Below are 26,541 nucleotides of genomic sequence, written 5' to 3' on the forward strand. Positions count from 1 at the left end.
AATTGGAAAGGAGTGATTCCCTCCATTTATACTAGGCAGTGAGCTAGGTGCTTTATGTTGTAGTTTTTTTTTTTTTAATACTCAAAACAACCTCCAAGATAGATATTATCATTCCCATTTTCTAGATGAAGAAGTTGAGCATCAAAGTTTAAGGAACATTCTTAAGGGCATATAGTAGTAAGTGGTAGAATTAGCCCTCAGACCTAAATCTTTCTTAATTCAAAGTCACTGGACCATTGTGGAAATCCAAGTCTCTGTTAATTAAATAATGAAACAATTTATTTTGTTATTTTAAAGGATTTCACCTAGTATTTCATAATCTCAAATTTAGTTTTCTGAATTTGCCACTTAGCTCATTAAGCTTAGCGTCTTTCTTTTTACATGTTAACAGAATTTTAACACAATTATCTTCAATATCTTTTTCAGAATCCTCAATTTAATAACACATCTACGTATGTCATCTATGCCCACTTGCTACGACAGACAGCCAGCTTAGTGGAAGCTGACCATCATTTCCTAGCTCACTGGTTTAAAAAGTAAATTACTCTATGATATTAAGAACTTTTAATTTTATAATAACATTAAATGTTTTCAGGTCTTTAGAAATGGCACAGTGCTTCAGAAGCCAATTACAAGTGTATCATTTAGTACTACATAGAGGGTATTAAAGATCTGTTTTGTGTGTAAGTAACCATTTTGCTTGTACCCGCTGTTGTTGAGATTTCTGTCCACTGCTTTTGCATTTTATACAGCACATTCTTATCGTTGAACATATTAGCCATCAATATCAATTTATAAAAGTACAGTATTTTTTTCACAGTACTGTACTTACATTAACAATTACTTCTCCCCATGACTAATACAAGCTAAAGAAGCTAAAGAATCCCAAAATTAATTTTAAATACAATCAGTTCTCATTATTAGCAATAGTTACGTTCTATAAAGCTACTGTGAGTACCGAATTGGTGAATAGTGAACCGTTATTCGCACTCAAGAGGGTTAGATTCCTACAAGCCTTTGCTCACAACATTTCTATCAGCATATCAGTACATAGCCTTACTTTATCTGTGTTTCATTTTAAAGACACCTTATTTGATAAAATCATTATTTTATTAACATTCAACTCACAGCCAACAAAAGGTGAAGAATCTGCCTGCAATGCAGGAGACCCAGATTCGATCCCTAGGTTGGGAAGATCCCCTCTAGAGGAGAATGGCAACCCACTCCAGTATTCTTGCCTGGAAAATTCCATGGACTGAGGAGCCTGGTAGGCTACAATCCATGGGGCCACAAAGAGTCAGACACAGCTGAGCAGCTAACACACCGCCAACAGCATCATAACTCATGTCTGAGCAAAGTTTATTGGACACAAGTACCTTCTCCGTAAGGCACATCACATCCTTCTTAGGAACACTAGTCAGAACTTAAGAACTTTAGCACTAGAGTTAGGGGCAAAATCACAAATGAAAAGCATAAGAATTTGAAAAACATGACCCAAGTAGATTGCATAAAGAATACTTATTTGCAGTATGAGAGCTAAAACAAGGAGGCAGAGCGTCACCTTATGCAGCCTCAGCAGAAGCAACTCCCGTTTTTTGTCACTCTTTGCACTGCCATGAAAGGACCACAAAAGTGCCACAATTATTTATTTGGAGTTTAGAATTAAATAGTAGGAAATGGGTGAATTTGCAAATACAGAGTCTATGAATGAGGAGTGACTGAATACTAAAAGCCTTAAAAGTGAAATGTTTAAGAAGACAATGGCACCCCACTCCAGTATTCTTGCCTGGAAAACCCCATGGACGGAGGAGCCTGGTAGGCTGCAGCCCATGGGGTCGCTAAGAGTCAGACACGACTGAGCGACTTCACTTTCACTTTTCACTTTCATGATTGGAGAAGGAAATGGCAACCCACTTCAGTGTTCTTGCCTGGAGAATCCCAGGGATGGCGGGGCCTGGTGGGCTGCCGTCTATGGGGTCGCACAGAGTTGGACACGACTGAAGCAACTTAGCAACAGCAGCAGCATAGTAATTTTGGTGTCTATTTCTTATTTAATTAAGAAATGATATTTGAGGTAAATTTTTGCATCTTTTCAAATTTGGGGCAATTAAAGAAATAGAATTTGGGGGAATAGTCTAAAATTTTATGCATAAAGGATGAACTTTGATCTCTAACAAATATATTGCCAAAATAGAAAAATGTGAATTTTGATTGGAATTATTTCAAAATCTTTACCAGATTATCCCAGAAGAGGTTCAAACCATTGGTAGAGAGATTGCTGCAGTTTATTTCTTTACGCCTGTTTCCTGCAAAACCTGAAGAATTTCCACCTATATCAAAGTGTTCGTGGTGGATCCCATCAGCATCTAAAGTATTGGCTTTACTTAGTAGGTTTTATTATTCAATCATCTTTACTTTTCTTTTATTAAATATAAGGATATTTCCATAAGGACCTCAAAATACTATAGAGGCATTACGTACATCTTAAATCATTCCTTTGAGAAGGAGAGTTGCAGTAATGTATTTTCTATTTTGCTAATGGATTTCACAATTAATGTATAAGCATGAAAAAGCTTTATGCATTTTATGGAGCAGAATTCTGTTTTATGGCTGTCAACTGCATATGACCTCCTAAGTAGAGGTTCCTAAGAATACACGAACTTACATTCATTCGTGGGTACGCCATTTGCTTACTCCCTTTACTATACTATTATAATCCTCACCATTCAAGTTTTCTTTTAAAGCAAGTAATTATTGGCTGCATTTCGACCTTAATTTTAAAGCTACCTTCTTCATTCAGCACTACAATTGCTTAAAAGAGGAATTTCTAGATAAAGGCTTTCTGGTGGGCATTAAAATATTCTTCCTACTAGAGTGAATCATGTACATATTGGGAAAGATCATTATGTTAGAATTTATCTTTACAGATACTGCAAACAATTTGGTTCACCCTCCCCTTATTCCTTACACTGATTTCTATAATTCTACATTGGATCACATTGACCTCATGGAAGAATACCACACCTGGCAGAGCTTTGGAAACTCTCACAGGTATGATCAAAAGTTCATTTGATTATTCACCTGAATAAAATACTATTCAAAATAATGACTGGCTTTTAAGTTTGTGTAAGTAAATTTACATATACACATACCTTAACATATAAACTTTTAAGTGTATTTTAGATATCCAGCCTTGAAATCATTATATTTCCTAAAGCATCTTCTTTATCTATTTCGTCTGAATTTATGTTATGTTAATATGATTTTTGTCTGATTAGTAACATCTTTTTAAGAAGGGAAAAGTTCTTAGTATGCAGTTTCTTATAAATTTTCTTATTCTGTGTGCCATCACGCAGCACAGAGGTCAACAAACTTTTTCTGGAAAGTACAGGATTATAAATGTGCCTGGCTCTTTGGGCTGTGCAGTCTCTGGTCTACCATTATAGCACAAAACAGCCTTAGAAAATATGTAACTGAAGGTGTGTGTCTGTGTTCCAGAGCTTTACTCACAAGCCCGGGTTGTAGGCCATGTTGGTCCCATGGACCATAGTATGCTGGTGCCTGATCTCACACAGTGATCACACATGTGTGCACATACACACATGAATTCACTCATTTTCTCCCTTTTCCTGTAGATGAAGTGTTTGTTCTTTATACATAGCATTAAAAGAATGGATGTTACACAGAAAGGGCTTCACCAGAAACGGTTTGTTACATTAGTGTAATAGATTTTCAAAACACTTGGCCAAATTCTTCATTACCCTGCACCTTATAGTGACATTTACAGTTTGGATTAAACCAGCAAGACTATCCCAGACATAATTTATTCCTAGACTCTGAGATGTCCTACAGAATGCATTATTCTAAGAGAGACTAACTGAGAGATATGATATGGATATAAGTAACCCACGACCCCAGATTGGTTCAAGCTTCCAGGGACCCTTTCTACCAGAATTGACCTAAAACATAGACTAGAATTGGAGAAGGCGATGGCACCCCACTCCACTACTCTTGCCTGGAAAATCCCATGGACGGAGGAGCCTGGTAGGCTGCAGTCCATGGGGTCGTGAAGAGTCGGACATGACTGAGCGACTTCACTTTCACTTTTCACTTTCATGCATTGGAGAAGGAAATGGCAACCCACTCCAGTGTTCTTGCCTGGAGAATCCCAGGGATGGGGGAGCCTGGTGGGCTGCCGTCTATGGGGTCACGCGGAGTCGGACACGATTGAAGCGACTTAGCAGTAGCAGTACATAGACTAGAATCCTGGATATATCTCAATCCACACCTGAAATGAGTAAGAATTCCGTTTCTGGGGGACCTTGGCCAGTCTGATGGATTTTTTCTTGACAGAGTTTATTCTACAAAGGTATTTTTTGTCCCACTTTAATGTATTTGTAATGTTTTAGACAAATCTACAATACGGTGCCAAGAGTTACTCTGCATATTTCAGTGACATCTTTTAATGCAAAGCTCCTCTAAACACTGTATGGTAACATTGGTGTACCACGAATGAGTTATAGAGGCTTGATCCTATGGTCCCTTCAGCCCTTGGGACCTAGAAGGGGATCAGAGCCGCAGGGAAGTCACTGTCTGGCTGTGGCCAGCCTCTCGCGTTTGTCTCAGTGTGCCATACACATGGTATCGCTTGTCTGTGTGCTCTGACTAGGGAAGGGCTAAGAACACTGTTTTAAAGTGCATAGTTAGACCAGCATTATCCTGCTAAGTTCATTGCACTTCTTTTTGTTTCCAAATTTTTAGTTAGCACTTTGTGATTCAAAATTATTACACATGAATACTGAACAATTTTCTTACTGCTTTCTAACAGTTTCATTCCAAGAGGAAAACCATTTCATTTTCAGGTCATTCCAGGGCTATCTCCTTTTTCCTCCTAATGCCTACATCACAGTGTGACCAGTGGTCACACATGTGCTGATGAACTGTCCTTGGATGTGTTCCAACTACGGCTGATGGATTCATTACAGCCGCTTGTGTGGGAGTCTAGTTCCCGAAGGGTCATTGCTGCCTTACTAGTTCTCTCTGAATGCATTTTATCTGTGTGCTTTATGGCTCTTTTATATAACAGAGTGAGCTCTGACCCAGGAAAGAAGTTATTTTCATAACTTTTGATCATATGTTGTGTGTTTACAAATACATACCATTTCATATTACTGCATCATTAAATAACAGTGCTAAAGCAACACTTTTATTTCATTACTCTTAAATGTGTTACTTTTCCTACCATAGTTCTTGCTAGATTTCCTCATTTCTGATGTATAAGCATTTCTGATGCATATGCATACTCACAGAGTAATGCATTCTTATATTAATTTCTGCACATGATTTTCTGTCCTAATCCTTCATCAGCACTTCTGCTTCCTGTTTCTGATGTTGGCCATATTTTTCCCAGGTAATGATGTACAAGTGGCTGCATAAACTGAGATTATTTGTATAAACAGTGTAAGCCGTCAGCACACATTTCAGAACATTGGATGTAGCTTCCTCTAGGGAATAAAGCCACTGCACATCAGATAGTGATGTCTAGGTCACAAGGCTGTGGGATTCAAAGAAATTATGCACATCAACTCATTTTGTGAATGGTAAAACACAGTACAAAAGTAATGGTTTGATATTGTTGGAAGCGGTACCTTAGATTCCCTTAGTATAATTTTGCTAAAAATACACCATTTTGCTTTTTCTGTTTTCACTTGTTGAGCAGGTTTTCCTTCTGTCAGTACCCATTCGTTATTTCTATAGCTGCAAAAAAAACCATTATTCAAAGAGACTCAGAACAACAGATGATAAGCATCGCAAGGGTAAGCCAGCTATGAAAACATTTATGCTGACTATAATCAATATATAGTAAATAATTTAACAAATAAGTCAAATGTCATGTGAATTGTTCTAGTATAATCAGGAAATGTCAAAAGTAAAATTCATATCATACTCCCTCAAAAAGTACTTAAACCTATTCATGATACAGGGAAAAAAATACTCCTCATCAACTTCTCATTGTTTTATAAATATAGTAGGAAGGTTAAATGCCTCTCACAGATCCAAAGTAGTGGGAACTTGGACATCATTTTGTAGATACCATCCTCCAGGGTCACTGGCAGTGCATTGGTGAGAAGGAACTACAGGGAGGACAAGGGAAGGGGTGTCCTTAAGAGCAAACCACTGACACGTTTTCTAAATTTTATGAAAGTCAAATAGAAACAGCTGAAAAATTAGAAAATGCAACAGAAAGTACAGTCTTAGAAAACTGAGAAATATGTCCATAGATGGCGAGAGGTGTTTTATTGATTCTTAGGGAACCAAAATGCGTGCAGGCCCATTGAAACGGGTAGCAGTCAGGCCGGCTTTAGGCAGGATGAAGTTCATCCCTGGGCCTGTCCTGTCCACTACCTACCACGATTTCTGCATAGCACAGTAAAGTTATAGATGAGGTACATAATTACTTTGATTGTGCTTTTAAAAAAAAAATTAGAGCTCTAGACTATACATTTTTATACTCAAATGTTTTTGAGTTTCTGCTTTTGCGACATGATTACTTAACAACTTTAAAACTTAGAGAGGTTGACTATAGTCTTCTTAAAATAGAGACCCCAAGAGAGACCTGTAGAGTAAAAGGAAATGATTTCCATGTCTTGTTCAAGGATATAAAAAGAATTCTAAGGCATAAATTATAATACTTCAAATACCATAAAAGTAAGAATTGTTGATTCTTCAGTAATTTACCAAAAGGTGAGTGTTGTTTGCTATCACAGAGCAGGGCAAAAGATTTGAGTGACTAGTGCCATCCCAGAGTCAGTTTACACTGAGTATTGGAGTATTAGAAGAAGTGATATCGCCTCTGTGTACCAAAGGAGTAACATAGCCATATTACCTGGCTGAAAAGTAGATTTCAACAGGAATATTTAGCACCAGAATTATTAATCCTGGTTAGATATTGGCTCAAAGACTAGTCTATATACAGCTAGTCATTTTGATGATTAGCATTTATGCCATTTCATGTGCCTTTTTAGTTTTTTTTTTTAAGCCTTAGGCTATGATTTTTTTCTATTTATAAGAAAAAAATCTAAAGAGCTAGAAGTTTAAGTTCCTCTGAGCAGGTTTCTGCTGTGCCACTCACACTTAAGATTTTAAATATCTTCTTTTAAATTTCCTTCCAATCAAAAGGAGAGTGGCAGCTGTAGAATGTATCCTGGGCTGTCTTCCTCAGAGCATGGGCACAAATGAGTAGCAATTGAAGAGTCCAGTGGTGTTCTCAGTTATGGGTATTTCCCAGCATTTGAGCTTCTAAACTGCCATACCATTTGGAATTAATGATTAGTGACTATTTTGACACAGGGTAACCTTACAGATGGTTAATATAAGCAAGAACTTATACAGTATAACTTAAAGTTGTGAAAGTGATTTCCCAGATTAAAAATAACTTCCTCATCAGTCTGTGTCTAAAATTCTACCATCGTTGGGTTATTTCTTTCATCTGAAGCACTTTCTATGCAGTATGAATTTCTGGTGGGAGGAGTAGCCACTAAGCTTTGTCTTCCATTAGCATCCTAGTTTAAATTTGTTGGATATTTCCAGTGTGATGGCTTCCCAGGAGCTCGACTGGGAACAGAAGATAAGAAAGGGTTGGAAAAACAGGTCCATGACACTGCATACTATGCTAGGAACATAGATCTGTTTGAGCACAAAAGAGAGGACCCAGAGAAGGGGAAAGGAAAAAAAAACCTTCTGCAAGCCTTTAGAATCGAATACTTGGAGAGATGAAGAAGGGCTCTGAATTAGTGTATTATTATAGTAATCTACAAAATCATGAAAGTAGCCTTACTATATAGATTTGGGGTATTAAAATTTTACCTGCTAAAGCATATTGCTACATGTAATTAAAATTTCAGAATGTTTATCTTTAATCTGCACAATAATTCATTTTCTTTGCTACCAAAGAGGATGAGGTAGTCTGAAAAAGAGTTTAGATAAATATATTATACAAGCATGTAGACTTTATATGATAAATGACATTCATATATTTCTTATATTTTTGTAAAACATCCCCTTATTCCAACACCCAGGCATAAATATTGTTGACATTGTAGGGAATTTGCTTTTGATAGTCTTTATGTATATTATCTTTAAAAGGCATCAGAGTTGAAACAATATTGTGTATACAATTTTGTTTCCTCGCTTTTTTTAGTTGTACATTCCTTAAACATTTTCCATGTTATTTACATAATTTTATGACCATCATTTTTGATAAGTATTGTAATTCCACTAGAGATTCATACTTAGTATATTTCTAAAGTTTTCCTCTTATAGATGATGCTGTGATGAATGTCACTGTATAAAATATTTCCTCTGTTTACTATTGGGACAAAGGATACGAACATTGTTGATGGTTTCTGAAATATGTTGAAAATTACTTTCTAAAAGTAGATTTTAGAGTAAATCCAGTATCTTAAAAAGCATAAGCCAAGCTTATCATCAGAAGTATGTGCCTTGTTCCCAGTGTTCCCACTTTGTTCGTATTTATTAAACAGAAAACTTTGCTGTGTAAGAGGTGAGACATGTAGAAGCAGTAATGCAACGTTCTTTTACTGTAGAAGTTGAATTATTTTGGGGTCCTCCATTTTGTATCCCCTTCTGTTATCAGTGTCCCAAAATGAAATAATAAGGCATTTTCATAAATCAAAATTTGCTTAATTGAGTTTATGAAATTGTTTATGTGAGAGATGTTACATAAAGAGAAGAATATAAGTTATTTTTACCTAAGTGTTTAAATGTGTTAAATGAGTTTATAGTTCAAGTAAAAATGAAAATGTTTGCTTTCTTTTTCAATCAGCAAAGTCTGGTGGATAAAGTATCTCGAAGACAGAGACCTGATATGAATATGTTGTTTCTAAATATGAAAGTAAGGCGGACACATCTGGTTAGCGATTCTCTTGATGAGGTATAGATTATTTATTCCAGAATAGTATTAATTGACTAAAGCTTTAAATAACTTGATAATATGGCTTATTTCTGAAATCTTAGTAAGCTTTCTTTATTTCTGTATGCCAGTGGTGTGCTTCCTTATATTTTGATACAATGGTTAAAAACAGTTCTGTATTCACAGTTAAGCCTTATGTTCATTTTTTATGTTTTTTAGTGGTTTGTTGTTAAATATTCAGAAAAGGATTTCATATAGAACACTTAAATGAGTAATTCATATTTCTGAATATATAATGTAGATTCTAGACCACATTTGTTAACTGGTTGGGTGCCTAACAAGTCATTTTAATTCCTCCAGGCCTCAGATTGGAAGTCTGATCTACAAGGGTATATTGGGTACATTTAGGGTCAAACATATTGATACTTTGATTGTATATACATGTATTATTAAGCTTCAACCATGTACAGTTCTTCAACCAGATTTCCATGTGAATATTACAATATTTGATTTAGTAATGTGATTTTTTTTAAACTTCAGTGTTGAAAGCAAGTTTAAATGAATTACTTTGTATTGTATTTGGCTAAATTAAAATCTTGGAGTCAGTACGATGCCAGTAGGCAATAACCTTGAGCAAGGTACCTGACTTTCCTAATTCTGTTGCTTGATCTATACAACAAACATTACAATAGGGTTGGGCAGATTTATTGGATGGATGGATGGATGAAGTTTTGTAACATTGTAAATATGATAATACATTTCCAAGAATTTAAAAGGTTAATTTCCTTTTCTACTGCCTTTTGTTCTCCTCTGTTTTATAATTTCCTCAAATAGTTAACTCGGAAAAGAGCAGACCTGAAAAAGAAGTTGAAAGTTACATTTGTAGGGGAGGCTGGTTTGGATATGGGTGGCTTGACTAAAGAATGGTTCCTCCTCCTAATTCGCCAAATTTTTCATCCAGATTATGGTGAGTAGCTAATTTCTATGAAAGTGTTTTCTTCATGATCGTTAGATTTAAGTAGTCACTCACTTTTAATCTATGATTTTACAGATTTTTTTTGTCAATCATAAATGTTGAATAATTTTTTAAAGACTGTTAGTTACATTTTTTAAATAGACCAAATTGATGATTATAATATTTATAATCTTACAGGGAATCCTACACAAAATGTATTAGCATAGAAGCATTCACATGTTTTCTGACTAAGCCAAATATGTTAAAATTTGTCATTGAAATAAAAAGAACATTAAAAATTTTAAGATCAGAGCTATAGTTTGCTCATCACTAATATTCAAAGTGTCTTTCATAAAATGAGCCATTTTAATAAATAGGAAGCATTAAATAAACCTTTGAACTTTCATTTGCTTTCATTTGATTTTGAGAAAACACTTATATAATCCTGAGTATTGTTAAGCATTTTCTTCAAAAGAGTTTTAAGTGTTTTTTTTTATTCTTTATTTTTCTTAATTTTGTATATATGTTTATATAATATCTCTCTGGTAATGGGAAATAGAGATGAGAGTGATGAAGTCTCCAGATAATCCTCAGAATTAATTTTGATAACTTATAAAGTATAAAACTATAGTTTCTATAAGTCAACTGATTAGTTTCTGTCTTTTTATCATTTCAACCCTTGGTTCAGGATACCAGTGAAGAATAAAAGGCTCTTGCACACTCTCTGGACCCATATTTGATATATTTTAACATGACAATTGGTCTGTAACATAGCTATTGCTGAACTGTTTTGCTTCTAATAGATAAGATATCATGTACATGTTTACCATTCTGATTTTTTAAATCAATCATATTGATGAAATTATGCTTCTTTTTTTCAGGCATGTTTACATATCATAAGGATTCATACTGCCATTGGTTTAGCAGCTTTAAATGTGATAACTATTCTGAATTCCGATTGGTTGGAATTGTATCCTTTAAACTTTCCACTAGGAGGTGCTAGTAGATTAGAGATTTTTAAGAATTTTACCTGAATTTTGGAAAACTGTTCTCATTAATTTATTCAGATTAAAGATTCTTATTAAATTTACTAGTAGATTTTTCAGTAGTTCTTTATTATTTTGTAATATCACAGCTATATAATTATCAGCAGATTTAGTTAACTGGAAGGAGTGACTGAACTGTTAACATATTTCTCTGAAACCTTATCTCAAGTATTATTTGCTATTTCATTTACAACCTAAATTATCAGAAATTTAAGACATTTTTAAAAGTCACAGTATCTTTCCTATTCACAATGAACTATTCCTTTAGTTATTTCCCTTTGTGCTTACTTCACTCAGTTTTCTAAATTGAAATTATGAAGATTAAACCTAATGTGGCCTCAAATCCTGAGATGGTCATAAGAATTAAAAATTGAATGGAATGGGAACATTTGAAGCATACAGAATTATTTTATAGTGTTTTTTAAAATGATATAAATTCCTATGCCATCCTCTGATTCCTTCAGGTTTGTTGGAGAGGGTGTTCCTGCGTTGGGTGGAGATTGGACAGGATGCCTTCTGCATTCATTTTTAAATACTGAAAAATATAAGTGTCTGTGGAAGAAAAAGAAGAATAAATAAATGAGCAAACCCTAGGGATATATAGGTTAAAAAAAGAAAACATATCTGCTTTAAAAAGCTTACCGTCCAGATGGACGATGACCACTCGTGCAGGTAGTTTGTTCTCAGCCAAATGACCATTTGGCACCAAGTGCTGAGGAATTCTGAGAAGGAAACAGTTCATTGTATTCCTCCCAGAGAAGGTAGAGTTTTTAAATGGAACCAGTACTGGAGAGAGTGGGACCCGGACTGGGAGAACGGCTGGGAAAGAGTCCACACTGTGCTGGCCGTCACAGAGCAATGTGTAGGTCCACTTGATGGGAGCAGGGGGCTCTCTGAGAGCTATAGATGGTGCTGGCAAAAAAGATTCAATTCAGTTCAGTCGCTCAGTCGTGTCCGACCCTTTGCGACCCCGTGGACTGTAGCACGCCAGGACTCCCTGTCCATCACCAACTCCCGGAGTTTACTCAAACTCATGTCCATTGAGTCCGTGATGCCATCCAAGCATTTCATCCTCTGTTGTCCCCTTCTCCTCCTGCCTTCAGTCTTTCCCAGCATCAGGGTCTTTTCCAATGAGTCAGTTCTTTGCATCAGGTGGCCAAAGTATTGGAGTTTCAGCTTCAGCATCAGTCCTTCCAATGAATATTCAGGCAAAAAAGATTAAGAGACGTCTGATGGAGGGCTTTGAATATCATCTGACTTTGTGACGTTTGTTGGAATACATCCCAAAGAATGTATATGGAAATCAAGAAACTGCATGGAAGAAAAGGGAGTAGGGAAAACCACACACTGTGATAGTAAACTTAATCTGAAATTTGATTATGTGTTGTCGTATCTAAAGGTCCAAAGCGCCAAGCCCACAGTAAGGAACGTGTAACATTCCTAGACTCATATTTTCATTCTGTTATTTACAGTAGTCGTTTGTTGAATGTTTTAACTTCATTGAAGGCCTGTGTTATTAACGCTTCTCACTACACTAGGAGTCATTTGAATTTCCTGATAAGTATGTTTGTCATACTTTACATTCTTATCATGGCTTAGGTTTGGCTTATTTTGACTTTCTAGTGTTTGTAATAAAGTATTAGCTCTTACAGTACATTTTTAGAGTAGTATATGTGATATCGTGAACTTGCTTACCAGATTTTTTTTTTTTTTTGCAATAGACATTAGTTTCTATTCAGTCATTACCCAAAAGATCATATTAAATGTATTTAGATGTTGTATATTACAAGTTTAACAGTTATATCTAAAATTAATTTATAACCACCACTATCTCATTATTATGTGTATTGATCTCACACACAAACTATATAAAGGTTGCTGCCCTGAAAAGCATGATATTGTCTATGAAAAATGTGTGATGACAGTGGATGTGGTCACACAAGTGGTTGAAAAATCTACCACAGGTGAAGCGAACAAAACCTTTAGAAGTGATAGGTGTGGTGATTAAGAAAATATAATTGGCTCCATACATAATTTCAGTTTTAAAACTTCAGAGGGGCGGCTTGGGTGGCTCAGTGGTAAAAGAATCTGCCTGCCAATGCAGGAGACATGGGTTTGATCCCTGGGTTGGGACTATCCCCTGGAGAAGGAAATGGCAACCCGCTCCAATATTCTTGCCTGGGAAATCCCATAGACAGAGGAAGCCTGGTGAGCTTCAGTCCATGAGGTTGCAAAGAGGTGGACACGACTGAGCACACACACACAAAAGCATTCACTAAAATTTCAGAGCCAAAGATTGATTGGGCTATCAGTTCTCACAGTGTTGTATGTCTAATACGATTATTTTTAAATATTAAGGCCTTGGAGTTTATAAGAAATATTGTAGTGAAACCTATAGTAATAATTAAAAAATGTTTTGAAGGTCACATGAAGATCCATAATCTAATAGTTTTTTAGAAGCAGAATTACCAGAAAGGCATTGGGACTAAGGATGGGGCAATATAATGTGGTTCAGGGTTTTCAAGCTCTGCCCTGTTTGCACCGCATGGTGTCTGCAGCAGAATTCCCACACCCCAACCCCTGCTTCAGCCAGAGCAGCTGTAGTGTGGAATGCAGCATGATTCTCCTGCAATCAAGGTGCCCTAAAGCACATCCTGCCAACCTGCTTTCTTATCTGTTAAAAACCTTCCTTCAGGATTATAATTTAAAAAAAAAAAAATTGTAATGAAAAATGCTTAGAACTTATCACTACAGTAAATGATCATAAATGGTAGCTACAGTAGTATGGTGCTTCTGTAATGTTATTATCATAGTTATAGGAGTATATTAGAGCTTATTTTCAGTATCTTTCCTCTAGAACACACTGCTCAGTCTCTGTTGGTATGGTTACGTATAAAATAACATAACTGTTCCTCAGATTATTATTAGCCTTTTTCTGCCCTAGCAAATTAAAATATTGGCTATTTTCTAATCCTTTAAATTGTTTTTAATGATTTGTCCAGACCATATGTTTAGATTTCCTTTTAAGTCAGTAAAAGTAATGACTTCCTTAAGAACTTGTTATTATAATCTTTGACAGTTGAAATGTCATAAAATTTGCTCTAAAACCCCTAATTTATCAAATGGATGAAGTTACATTCTGCTGTATAACTGATAAAAAAAAAATACATTTGGTCAAAGTATATAAATATAACATCTGTAGCTTTTTAACTTAACACTTTGAGTAAACTCCAAGTAATAAGTCTTTCAGGTATTACTGTGGGAGATTGTGTCGTATCAGTAGTGTGTGTGTATGCAGACATCCCTGTGTGTGTTTCCATATGCCTACTCAATACAGCTCTCTCTACGTAGCCTGTATTTAGTTTGAAAATACCCAGAATGGTCACCAAAATCAATGGCATGTTCTGCAGCGAGTTCTGAATAAACTGCTGCTAATAAAATCACCACCATCTTTGTTTAAATTTAGAAGTTTTCTTATATGTTAAATACTTTATAGAAATGTGTGAACTTGCTATTGTGATCTTAGATATGCAGTTTTCTAGGGAAATCATTAAATACTATTACCTGAACCTCTCCTTTTTATATGATTTTTGGTAATCAAGGAATTATATTACATAAAATAAAGGGAAAATAAGCAAAGAGTAAGTATGTGGGATTAATTAGAAAATCAGTGTTAGATCTGAAAGAAGTATGCGAGAAATAGATGCATAATTCAAAACTCATTTGTTGTCATGGATTTTATGTTAATGCTTAACATTTAGTATGCATAGCTTATGGGACTAGCTGTTTATAACAGCATTACTTTGGATATTCGTTTCCCCCCCTGCTGCTATAAGAAATTATTGAGCCCTCCCATCGTTCCTAGTGATCAAAATACGCCAGTAGGCATCTGCAGTGTTACCACTGACGACTTGTGTCAAATTATGCCTGTAAGTATACAATTGTTTAGTATCTTATCCCTTACTGCTGAATCTTCTTTCTTCTACTACAGTCTGTCTCCTCCTGATAACTATTTTTATGTTTAGATATGGTTTCCCTTTACATTTGTAACCCATCTCCTCTTTTGTCTAATTTTCTCCTTCCCTGTAGAGATACATAACCCACTTTGCAGCTCTTAGTTCTTCCAGCATAGTGGAACAAGCTTTGAGTCAGAGGCAGAGATTTGAATCTGGCCTCTGCAATTTACTAGCTCTGTGAATTTGAATAGGCTGTTTATGTTTCTGAACTCTAGTTTCCTTATGTGAACAGTGGAATAGTAAAACTTACATATTGGGAAGATTACATGAGATGATAAAGTATTCAGTATTCAATACGTGATTGCTTCTGTGGATTCTTATCAATGTGTCACTATGCAATATCGTTAACAATGTCTGCAACAACACCCTTAATAAAATTAATGAATTTCACAGACCTGTCTCTGATATTCTGCTAGTCAGAGACTAGATTTCCAATCATCAGATTTAATCCAGTGTTAAAATTTAGTAGAAGAATGTGGATAGTATGCTCATCATCCTGACAATCCCCTACAATAATAATACTTTTCACAGCTGAATTTCGATAGCCATTGGTCAGCAGAGAATTCCCCTTATTATTAGTAAGTAGCTGGATGTGGACATCCTCTTTGTTCATTAAGGGCCTATTTAAATATTGTTGTGTTCTAGTTAATGGTCAGATCACTTTGGTGTAGGGTTGGAACCTTCCTACCAAAGTTGAAAAACCTCTCCAGAACATGTGACCAATTAGAAAACCATTCTTCATGTGATATCAAACACATTTTTGAAAGTAAGTTTGGATTCTTTTGAATTAAGAGCCTAAATCCATATTTTTACAACACTCAGTAGATGGAAAAGGTAATAGAGTAAATTCTACTTAAGAAAGATTTGCCCTCTATAGTCTTGTATTTTGGCCACATGCTACCTATGACCCTGGACAATTTACTGAATTTGCTTATTTGTATAACAATGGGAGTTATTGTTACAATTGTACACTAATATATACTGGTGTATAAAACATATTAATACTATATATACTAATGGCTGAACTAACTTCTCATTTTAGATTTCTGTGATTTTTTTTGTCTCATATATGCAGTTTTTGTCAAATTTTTACCAATAAATTTCCTTATGTTATTACTGATTTTTACCAATAAATTGTCTGATTTTAGGATTAAAGCTATTTGAACTTGAGTCCTTTGGATCCAAGTTTTCAGTTAATAATAATGGATATTTTATGAATGACTGTACCAATATGTTTTTTCATATTATGGAGCTGAAGATGATACTGAGTTAATTTCATATTCCTATATTGCCTCTTTAATGATGAATCAAGATTGTGCATAAACTATGAGATCAGCTGAAAAAAACTGAGTGTCTGTACAGGTATGAATGAAGATAGAAAGGAAGCAAGAAAACTACTGTGTTAGGATAGTAGAATGCAGGGAATTTTTTTAAATTTTTAAAACAGAATATCAATTTATTAATGGCATCTATTAAAATTAGCACCTAATTCCCATTTCATATATGGCAAAATTATCTAGAAAAAAGTTTTAAGTGCTTTTTTTATTCAGTGCTTTGTTTACCATTTGTATCTGTACAATATGTGTTTCAAGAAGAGTAAGCAGGCAAGCAAAGAGAAACCTATAGTGATACATTTCTTAAACACAGTATTTGTGAATAAGGATTTAAAAAATATCACAGAAAACAAGCAAAATATTCAATGATGGAGCCTTCAGTATAGCGTTAATAGGCCAGTGCTTTTCCGTGACCACGTTAGTGGAAACTCCATTGCTTTTGTAGAGAAGGGATCCATGACTCAAAGCATCAGAACTGTCCCATGGCAACAACAAACCTTCCCCACACAGCCTTGTGAAAATTACCCTTGAGGGGTTCAGTTGAGAATGGAGAGGCTAAGTATAACCTTAAATCAGCAACTGTAGTAGCTCTTTTCTTTTCTGTTTGAGTCACTGTCCAATACAGTCTGTTAAATAATACCAGGGTATTCAAATAGTTTATAAAACCTATATCTTCATGCACTTTTAATTTTATATTTATAAAAATCATGAAAATGAACTATGGGCTAATTAATAATATTTTTACATTTAAGAATCTTAACTATAGATAAAAAAATAAAAATTGAGTTTTGAAAATAGAAAGGCTGGGAATAAAAGTCCCTACAGTCGAATAAAGCAGATCTGAGTAAATAACTTTATTACCTAATTGACTTTGTATTTTATCACTAAAAATTTGATCTTTAAAAGAATATGGTAAATTCTTTCAATTGGATTCATCTACTAGTTCCTTGAATTCTTTTAAACAATTCAGATCTCCCAATTATAATTTTCAGCAGCCATAACTTTATTAGTAATTGAAACAAATTAGAAGAATCATACTAAAACCTATGTCACCCTAGATTTGTTTTAAAATTTATTTTAGTGAAATGGAAAACTTAATATGTAAAGTGTGTAAGCTCATTCTAAACATGCTGTTCTTTATCTTTCTGCCAATATTTAAAATAAAACATTTTTCATACAACCTGAAATTTTAAAAAATACCAGCTTAGTTTTTCTATTTATAAATCTCTGTTCAGGGGAAACATAAGTTACAATGTAGGGAAACATTTCTTCCAGTGTTCTCAACTTTTTATTGCGGGGGGAGGCGGGGGGAGCCCTTAACTGAAATGTAAAAGCCACTTAACACATATAAACTGTGTATTTTTATGTTTAAAAGAGGAATTATAAAACACTAACAGGTTTTTTTAAGACTATAAACTGAGAATGAGAAATACTACAAATTCATAAACAGTAATATTGCAAATAGCAGTGAATTATGATGGAAACTATACTCTTAGCTTACTACATAAGAATAGACCCCAGAGTTATGCCTTTATGGGTATAACTGGATATTTTCCTTCATGTGACCTTTCCAGTAAATTTTTCCAAACCTTTTACATGGTAGAAATCGTTAACCAGTATTTTTTTACCCTAGAAAATATGTCCCAATATTATCGTTATTTCAAAATCTGAGTTTATCTCACTTGTAAGTGAGCTATAGTAGATCTGGTTTACTGTTTGGGTAGTACTATTTGATTTAAAAACACAAATAACAGGTTTCTCTTTACAGGAGTTGGCCCACGGATTAAGTGAACTCCTGTCATATGAAGGCAATGTTGAAGAAGATTTCTATTCCACATTTCAGGTACCATTAAGGGCAAATACCTTTCTGTTAACCAGGTATTTTATGTATGAAAAATACCTTTTGTTACCATATACCCATTGTTAGAAAAGAGGAACAAGGATTGATCTGTACATACCACTCCCTATATTAAAGGATCTTAACCCGATAAAAACAGTGAAAAAGTAAGTGTTAGTTGCTCAGTTGCATCCAACTCTTTTTGACCCCCATGGACTATAGCCTGCCAGGCTCCTTTGTCCATGGAATTCTCCAGGCAAGAATACTGGAGTGGGTTGCCATTTCCTACTCTAGGGGATCTTCCTGACACAGGGATCAGACCCAAGTCACCTGTATTGCAGGCAGATTCCTTACCATCTGAGCCGCCAGGGAAGCCCAAAGACATTGAAGCAGACATGTATAAGTAAACAATCAAGGAAAGCCAGCAAGGCTGAGGGTACTCTGCAAGGCACCTGGCCTATATCCTGGATGCAGTTACTTTCTCAGAGCTTTTACCTTCTAAAAACAAGCCTCTTCTGTTGGTTCAGTACAAGAAGTAAGGAGCAGAAGTTACTCGATCAGACCAAAGTTCTCTCACTTCCACTCGCCTAAAAATAATCGGAAGGTGGAAATGGTAGTAATCCCCATAGCTCCAAAGGCCTGAGCGCTACCCAAATGGTCACACAAATTTTTTTAAACGTCAGTAAAGTGTTTAGCTTTGGAGAAGGCAATGGCACCCCACTCCAGTACTCTTGCCTGGAAAATCCCATGGAAGGAGGAGCCTGGTGGGCTGAAGTCCATGGGGTCTCGAGGAGTCGGACATGACTGAGCGACGTCACTTTCACTTTTCACTTTCCTGCATTGCAGAAGGAAATGGCAACCCACTCCAGTATTCTTGCCTGGAGAATCCCAGGGACGGGGGAGCCTGGTGGGCTGCCGTCTATGGGGTCGCACAGAGTTGGACGCGACTGAAGCGACTTAGCAGCAGCAGCAGCAAAGTGTTTAGCTGTATTCAAGAGAGTTAAGACCCCACTTTTTTACTCCAAAATGCTTTCATGACACCATTCTTAATACAAATATCACAAGAGCCTAAGCTTTTTGTATTTTGTAATTTAGAAAAGGGGAAAATCTTCTCAAGTTTTACAAACCTGTTCACTGAAGTCTGTTAACATATACCAATAAATGTGGTGTGTTGGTATCTCCCATCAGGTGTTTCAAGAAGAATTTGGAATAATTAAGTCCTATAATTTAAAGCCAGGTGGTGATAAAATTCCAGTTACCAATCAAAATAGGAAAGGTAAGTTAAAACACCATTTCTTAATTAAAGTGTATTAGTGTTTGCCATTTACTTTTATTATTTAACAGATGTAAAATTGCTTTTCAGAATATGTACAGCTTTATATTGACTTTCTTCTCAACAAATCCATCTATAAGCAGTTTGCTGCATTTTATTATGGATTTCATAGTGTGTGTGCTTCAAATGCCCTAATGGTGAGTTTAAAGCTTCACGCTTTCAGTTAGGGTTTGTAATACCATGATATTGACAAGTAGTTCTTTAAAACATTTTAAATTAAAAAATATATTTTTTTAACTTTTAAATTAAAAAAAATTGTTTTTTAGTTTTTAGAGATAGAGCTGGAAATAAAAATAGTTCTCTCATTTCAGCCTTAATTCTCTAAAGGGAAAAAAGACCAGTTAACTCCATCCCCCTCACCCATCATGCTATGTCTTAAAATATGTCTTCTAAGCTTTAAAAAATTTCCCCAAGTAGAGTGGATGAAGAGATCCCTAAGGGCTCCAGATCTTTAAAACTGAGGTGCAAAGCACGGAAAATGGTTAACACATAAGCTCCAGGCAAAAGCTACAACTTCTCACTGTTTAAGGAACAGGTTTTTATAGCTGCTTCATTCCCTTTCAGGGGTCCCCCAGCAACTCTGAGTGGCCTTTTACCCACAGGAAGTAGTTTGTCTCCAGAGTCATGGTGGGCTCTGGTTGGTTTGACTTTTTCTTAGCTATGTGAGTATGGGTCAGCTGCTATTGAGAATACCATATCAGAAATGTCATAAAAGTGTCTCTTCATCCCTGCTCCTCTGGGCACACTCCATCAAGCCATCTCCACTCAGTTTTATAAGGAGGGTTTGGAGTGAGGTCTTCCATATGAATTATTTTGCATAGGAGAGAACTTGCTGTAGAGTGATGGTCTTTCAGTTTAGTTCAGTTCAGTCACTCAGTCATGTCCAACTCTTTGTGACCCCATGGACTGCAGCACACCAGGCTTCCCTGTCCATCGCCAACTCCCGGAGTTCCCTCAAACTCATGTCCATTGAGTTGGTGATACCATCCAACCATCTCATCCTCTGTCGTCTCCTTCTCCTCCCGCCTTCAGTCTTTCCCAGCATCAGGGTCTTTTCAAATGAGTCAGTTCTTTGCATCAGGTAGCCAAAGTATTGGAGTTTCAGCTTCCTCATCAGTCCTTCCAATGAATATTCAGGACTGATTTCCTTTAGGATGGACTGGTTGGATCTCCTTGCTGCCCAAGGGACTCTCAAGAGTCTTCTCCAACACCACAGTTCAAAAGCATCAATTCTTCGGCGCTCAGCTTTGTTTCTAGTCCAGCTCTCAATATGTGATGGTCTTTATCACATGTTTATTGAAAGTACCTTTGAATATGGAGCACTTGTTGATTTCTAATTAAGTTTTGTCTGCAATGCACTGTATTTATAGGGGTGGAAGGAGGGGAAATGAATAGTGTAGCAAGTCTTCATTTTTAAATTCTAATCTCTTTAGGTGGGAGACAAGCTATGTAGGTGAAAAAACAAGTGAACAACACAAAACAGACTAACCTACTACTCAGCCGCCGCACTGTGCACAGGCGGCTTCCTGGGTGTTGGACGCGGGCGTGTCAGTAGATGCTAGCGTGGCTCAAAGAGTTTCAAGCTGGGTCTTGGGGAAGAGCTGTAATTTGGATTTATGCTCACTCATCTGCTTGTTTTTCTAGCTAATTGCTGTTATTTGCAAAAGGGGGAATCTAAGAGTTGGACAAGATTTATAAACTTTCAGAAGCAAAAATATCTCAGTAGGAAAAATATAAATGGAGAATATTTTTCCTTAAAAAATGGTTTGATTTACTATAAGAAGGTCATGATTTTTGTGGCTTGATTCAATGAAAACAGTTCCAGTTTCACGTTTTTTCATCATCACTTTTTCTTATCATTTTTGATGAATAATTATTGGCAGCTGCTTCGTCCAGAAGAGGTTGAAATTCTGGTCTGTGGAAGTCCTGAGCTGGATATGCACGCCCTGCAGAGAAGTACACAGTATGATGGTTATGCAAAAACTGACTTGACTATCCGGTGAGCTCTTTGTCCTTCTGAGAGTGAGGCTGCTGAAGAGGGAATGAAAGGGAATGTGGCTGGTTTATTTGTGTAACTTACAATCTTCAAATCAAGTTAAGTCACCAGAAATCTTGTACAGCCCACACTGCCTTCTTTTATCTCTTGAAAGTAATGTGAGAATATTCAATATGAAATCACTTAGCAGTCCCCTTGGGAGAAAGTGATATAAGTAAGTTTCTACAGAAGCCCAGAGAGTTGACTTCTTTTAAAAAATGACTTTGGTCCTAGAATTGCAGGGATGCCATGCTTATAAAAAGCCTTTTAATAGCACTGTGTTGAAAAATACGGAAAATTATATAGAAGAAAAATGGCTTATGTACTCTCTGTTGCTGGACTATTTTTATAATGACGTTAGTCAAAAATCTAATTTATATATAGAAGCCTGTCGTTCCTCCATTTCAGTTTGAGAGCAGTATGTACCTTTAAGGGAAGTTGTTTCCCTAGAGCTTACTTTATATTATTTTATTCTCATCTGCAGGACTTTTGTCATTTTATATACATTTTATATAAATGTCCTTTGTGTTCTCTAGATACTTTTGGGATGTTGTGCTTGGATTTCCTCTTGATCTTCAAAAGAAGTTGTTACATTTTACTACAGGAAGTGACAGAGTTCCTGTAGGAGGAATGGCTGATTTAAACTTTAAAATCTCAAAGAATGAAACGTCTACTAACTGGTAAATTTCCAGATTGTCATTCATTTTTGTTTTTAATCTGTAGGTCTTGCTAATAATAGTATGCTTGGAATTAGAAGATTCTTTCAACATGAAGTTGTTTTCTTAGAAAAATCCTCGAAGTAAACATGGCTATAGACTATGGCTTAAGGTTCTTTGAGACATACCAATACTAACTGATAATAATTCCTTTCCATCAACTTTTTACTTTGCTAAGTCAATTACTTTATCATCACTTCCAGAGTCGAGCTTGTTTTTCATGGTATTTAGTTTGTCTGACCTTCATTTTTACTTAAAAGTCTTTTTATTTAAGATGCCAGGTGAGTTTTCTGGCTATTATTATAATTAGTTCCAGAAGTCCTGTTGTACTGGAATACCTCTAGTGCCGGTCTTTTTTTTCCCTTATTTTGCATATGAAAGTGATGCTGATGATGGCTTTAAATTATTTTCTAGAGTGTTGGTGGGGTAATGTTGATCTACTTACTTCTTTTCCCAATCTCATTGTAATTTCTAAAGCTAATTTGAGTAGATACTACTTTGATTATAAATGTTTTTTTCTCCTGCCCTATATATTCCCCGAGCTCTGTCAGTTCTTCCTTTCATCAATTAGAACTGAAATTTGTCCTTTCCTTTATCACTGCTACCACCAACAGCTGTTCTGATTCTGTGGAGTTCATAAAAACTGAGGGAAAGGGTCTAAGAATTCTGCTGGAATCTTGGATATAGATAAAAGTGTCATTGGGTAGAGGATTGGGAGATCTGATCAGAAAGATTCAGAGGATGAAGGTTGCATGTACCTTGAGGGCAGCAACAGAAGAAGTGTGGGTATCAAGTGGCTCAGAAATGTTCTTATGATTTTTTTTGACAGTCAAGGCTAAAATAATAGTTATTTTACCTACTATTCTACTGGGTCTTTCCACCCATTTGGATAGTTTGCCCTTATGTGATGAGGCAATTGAGATTTGCAGACATGAAGCCACTTGAACGAGATCTCACAGCCAGAAAGTGAGGGAGATTGTATTCAGATTGATTTGTCTGACTCTAAAAATAATGCTTCTAGAATGTAAGTTTTGTGAGAGCGGGGCCATTGTCTTGTCAGTAAACCCAGCCGCAGGGTGTGGAATGGTGCCTCATACACAACAGGTACTCCAGAAGTATTTGTTCAGTAAAGGAATGGATGAGTCGTCTCAGTCTAGTGAAATAGATTTGAGTATGTGTGTTCAGGTACTTGGAAAGTTGCTTAGCAGTCATTGTGTGTGTTTTAAGACTTGGTATCTTTGAAGAAAATGTTTCCCCTAGGTTGCCTGTGGCCCACACCTGCTTCAATCAACTTTGCCTTCCCCCCTACAAGAGCAAAAAGGACCTGAAACAGAAATTGATCATTGGAATTTCAAATTCAGAAGGTTTCGGACTTGAGTAACCAAGAAGACTTGAAATACATTTATATGTAGCATTCACTTCCCTCTTATTGTGCCTTTAACCTTTTCATGTTTTCTGTCTCAAAATACCTTGAAAAAGCTCACCAACTTTAAAAGACTGACTTAAAAAAAAAAAATCAAATATGAAGTGTGTTCAGTAGAGGCATGGTTTTCTAAAAACACAACACAGTTTGAGTGAGAAAAAGACCAGATGGCAGAGACAGGTGGGTCCGGTCCCTCTTTTTATAGCACTTTATCATCCTCCATAAGTAGTGCATCACAGGTGTCCCGCTGGGGAAGCATCGTGCAGTAAAGAATGCAGCGATGACAGCGTGGGTGGAGCCCAGTGGCAGAGCGTGTGCTGCTCGCACACAGTAGCAACATGGACAGCTACATTATCATTAATGTGGGGCATGTAGCCATATTTTCATATAGCGGTTAAACAACAGTATAATTGCAAATGCAATTTACAGGGGTTTTTTTTGATATACTGGCTTTGGTCCTCTAAAGATTCTTTTCAACCGTTCCTGAAAATCAGCATGTAAATAACTACATAATAGCCTGAGAATAATGGGATTTTGATAGTGCCATTTATTGCTAAAGATTTATTTTTACAAAGTAAATTCAGGGTTTTAGATGTGTGTACAGCTTTTACAAATCAATAAAGATGATTGTACAAGAGTGTAACTATTTTCAGACTAATTGGACTCAAGGTTATATTCTTTTAAGTATCGTCAGTCTGCATGCACATGCGCAGTAAACTGGTTACTTTGAGTACTCTGTAATGTTTGTAGAATCCTTTCTTCTTAGGGGTCAGAATATTAGAAAGGAAATAGATCTGACTAGTCACCGATAAATTAAGTCAATTACAAGCACAAAAAGAGAGAACTGATTTATATATACTCTGATTGACATACAAGACTTATTTATAGTATTTTTTCATCACCTGTTGTACTGAAACACTAATTTTTGAAAACAAGTAGGATAAGATATTTGACAAAAGTGAATATGATAACATTTGTGTCAAAATGACATGAAGCGAAGCGAAAGTCACTCAGTGACATAGCTTGATGGAAAGATAAGGTTCAACATTTTGGCCCAAATGTTTGTTTTTCACTGGATTCTGAATATAGCAAATTCAAAAGTACCCTTTTTGGAGTTTCTTAATAAAGCAGCATGTAAAAAGAAACTGCATTTTAAGTCAGACAGTAAATGGTTTTAATTTACAGCAAATGAAGCAGTTTTATTAGCACATTACAGTATTTCCAAATCGACTTCTGTATTATACTTTGATAACTTTCCTTCAGAAAACTCTGAGGGTGTATTTGCAATAATAATGAAGCCAGCATTTAGTACCAGCACATGGTTCTCATGCAAATAATACTTTCCCGATTTCCAAGTTACACTACTATCTTATTGCTAGGATTCCTACACCCCCACCAGCAGAATTCTTCTAGGGTGGAGGAACTAATCAGCTTGTTCTGCATTTCCAAAGCCAACTTGTGAATCCTGGAGGAAAGGAGTTAGTTCATTTACTATTCTGTTTGGGACAGAAGTGATTCCACTTTTCCACTTGGACATACTATTTAAAGGATTTTTCTTCTTAAAATTCTTGGAACACCTAAGAGATTTAAGGGCATGTTGATTTTGTTTTGTTTGCTCTGTTTGTAATCCATGTGCAAATAAAACTGCTTCTCTCTTACACTGCTTGAACTAGAAAGTAAGGTCTTTAGTGTAGGTTACTGCTAACTAATAAGCACAAAAGAATCATGTATAAGAAACCAGATTTAAGTGTTCTAAATAAAATGTAAACAAAACTTCTACTTGGTAGAGATGGGAAAATTGTGTTGGCTTGGTCTGCATGTCTATGATGTGCTTGTATATCAATAGCTAATGTCATTTTTAAATAAGAAGTATACAAGCAAGCCAAATTTTTAAATGACAGAGTCCATAAACAACTGGAAAATGTTTGTTGTCTGTTGTTGAAATTTATAATCATTTATCACTAAATTGCACATTGCCTTTATTTATTTATGCTCTGGTTTTGGTTTACAGTGTAATTAATACCTCATTTTTTAAAAGAACCACTACTGTTATATTTAGTTAATTTAAACAGCTAGAAAATTCATGCAGTTGCTTTCTTTTTATATAATCTGTTCATGAATTCTTGATTTTTGTATCTGCCACAGTAAATTAAAGCATTGCACAGTATTTATCAGTATTTACAAAATGTTCTGTCCTTTTTTAATCTTTGTTTAGTTAATCATATTTTTGTCTGTACGATCAGAAGTTTTTAAACGCCCCTCTTTTTTGTACAAATGTGTATTGTATTATATTGTTAATTTCTGGATAAATTTTTTCAAATATTAAAGTTATATAATCAACTAGACTTCAATTCATTTTTTTTTGAACATTAGGCAATGAATTAAAAGTTTAAAATATAACTCTGTTTGTTACACTGTCTTTTAAACTGGTGCTTTGGAAAATTAATACATACTCCTTCAAAAGGTGTGTTATTGACACCAAATGCAGCTAACCGCTAGCATTATTTTTCGGTATGAAACAACATATAGGCAATGACTGGATGATCACAAATATCCCACTAAATGAACATTATAGCACCATGGAGGTCACCTAGAAATGAACTAAGTGTGACATTTCATTGGCCATCAATCAACAACTTCAGATCTATTCAGTTCAGTTCAGTTCAGTTCAGTCGCTCAGTCGTGTCCGACTCTTTGCAACCCCATGAATCGCAGCACGCCAGGCCTCCCTGTCCATCACCAACTCCCGGAGTTCACTCAGACTCATGTCCATCGAGTCAGTGATGCCATCCAGCCATCTCATCCTCTGTCGTCCCCTTCTCCTCCTGCCCCCAATCCCTCCCAGCATCAGAGTCTTTTCCAATGAGTCAACTCTTCGCATGAGGTGGCCAAAGTACAGGAGCTTCAGCTTCAG

General features: G+C 35.8%; 1 protein-coding gene across 2 annotated transcripts in view; it reads left to right on the plus strand.

Moving 5' to 3' along the window:
- The window catches only part of HECTD2 (HECT domain E3 ubiquitin protein ligase 2), a 95,156-nt gene extending 69,184 nt beyond the window's left edge, over positions 1-25,972 (plus strand). For both annotated transcript variants that reach the window (XM_055559969.1, XM_055559968.1), the window contains exons 8-21: positions 427-536; positions 2,239-2,387; positions 2,928-3,051; positions 5,720-5,816; positions 8,846-8,953; positions 9,767-9,899; positions 10,769-10,857; positions 14,704-14,862; positions 18,052-18,126; positions 19,309-19,396; positions 19,484-19,590; positions 21,337-21,452; positions 22,025-22,168; positions 23,465-25,972. In XM_055559969.1, coding sequence (XP_055415944.1) covers positions 427-536; positions 2,239-2,387; positions 2,928-3,051; positions 5,720-5,816; positions 8,846-8,953; positions 9,767-9,899; positions 10,769-10,857; positions 14,704-14,862; positions 18,052-18,126; positions 19,309-19,396; positions 19,484-19,590; positions 21,337-21,452; positions 22,025-22,168; positions 23,465-23,585 — 1,620 coding nt within the window. In that variant the 3' untranslated portion in view covers positions 23,586-25,972. The remainder of the gene's footprint in view (positions 1-426; positions 537-2,238; positions 2,388-2,927; positions 3,052-5,719; positions 5,817-8,845; positions 8,954-9,766; positions 9,900-10,768; positions 10,858-14,703; positions 14,863-18,051; positions 18,127-19,308; positions 19,397-19,483; positions 19,591-21,336; positions 21,453-22,024; positions 22,169-23,464) is intronic.
- Positions 25,973-26,541: the final 569 nt, after the last annotated feature.

Source organism: Bubalus kerabau, chromosome 22, assembly GCF_029407905.1.
Source record: "Bubalus kerabau isolate K-KA32 ecotype Philippines breed swamp buffalo chromosome 22, PCC_UOA_SB_1v2, whole genome shotgun sequence".
NCBI lineage: Eukaryota > Metazoa > Chordata > Mammalia > Artiodactyla > Bovidae > Bubalus > Bubalus kerabau.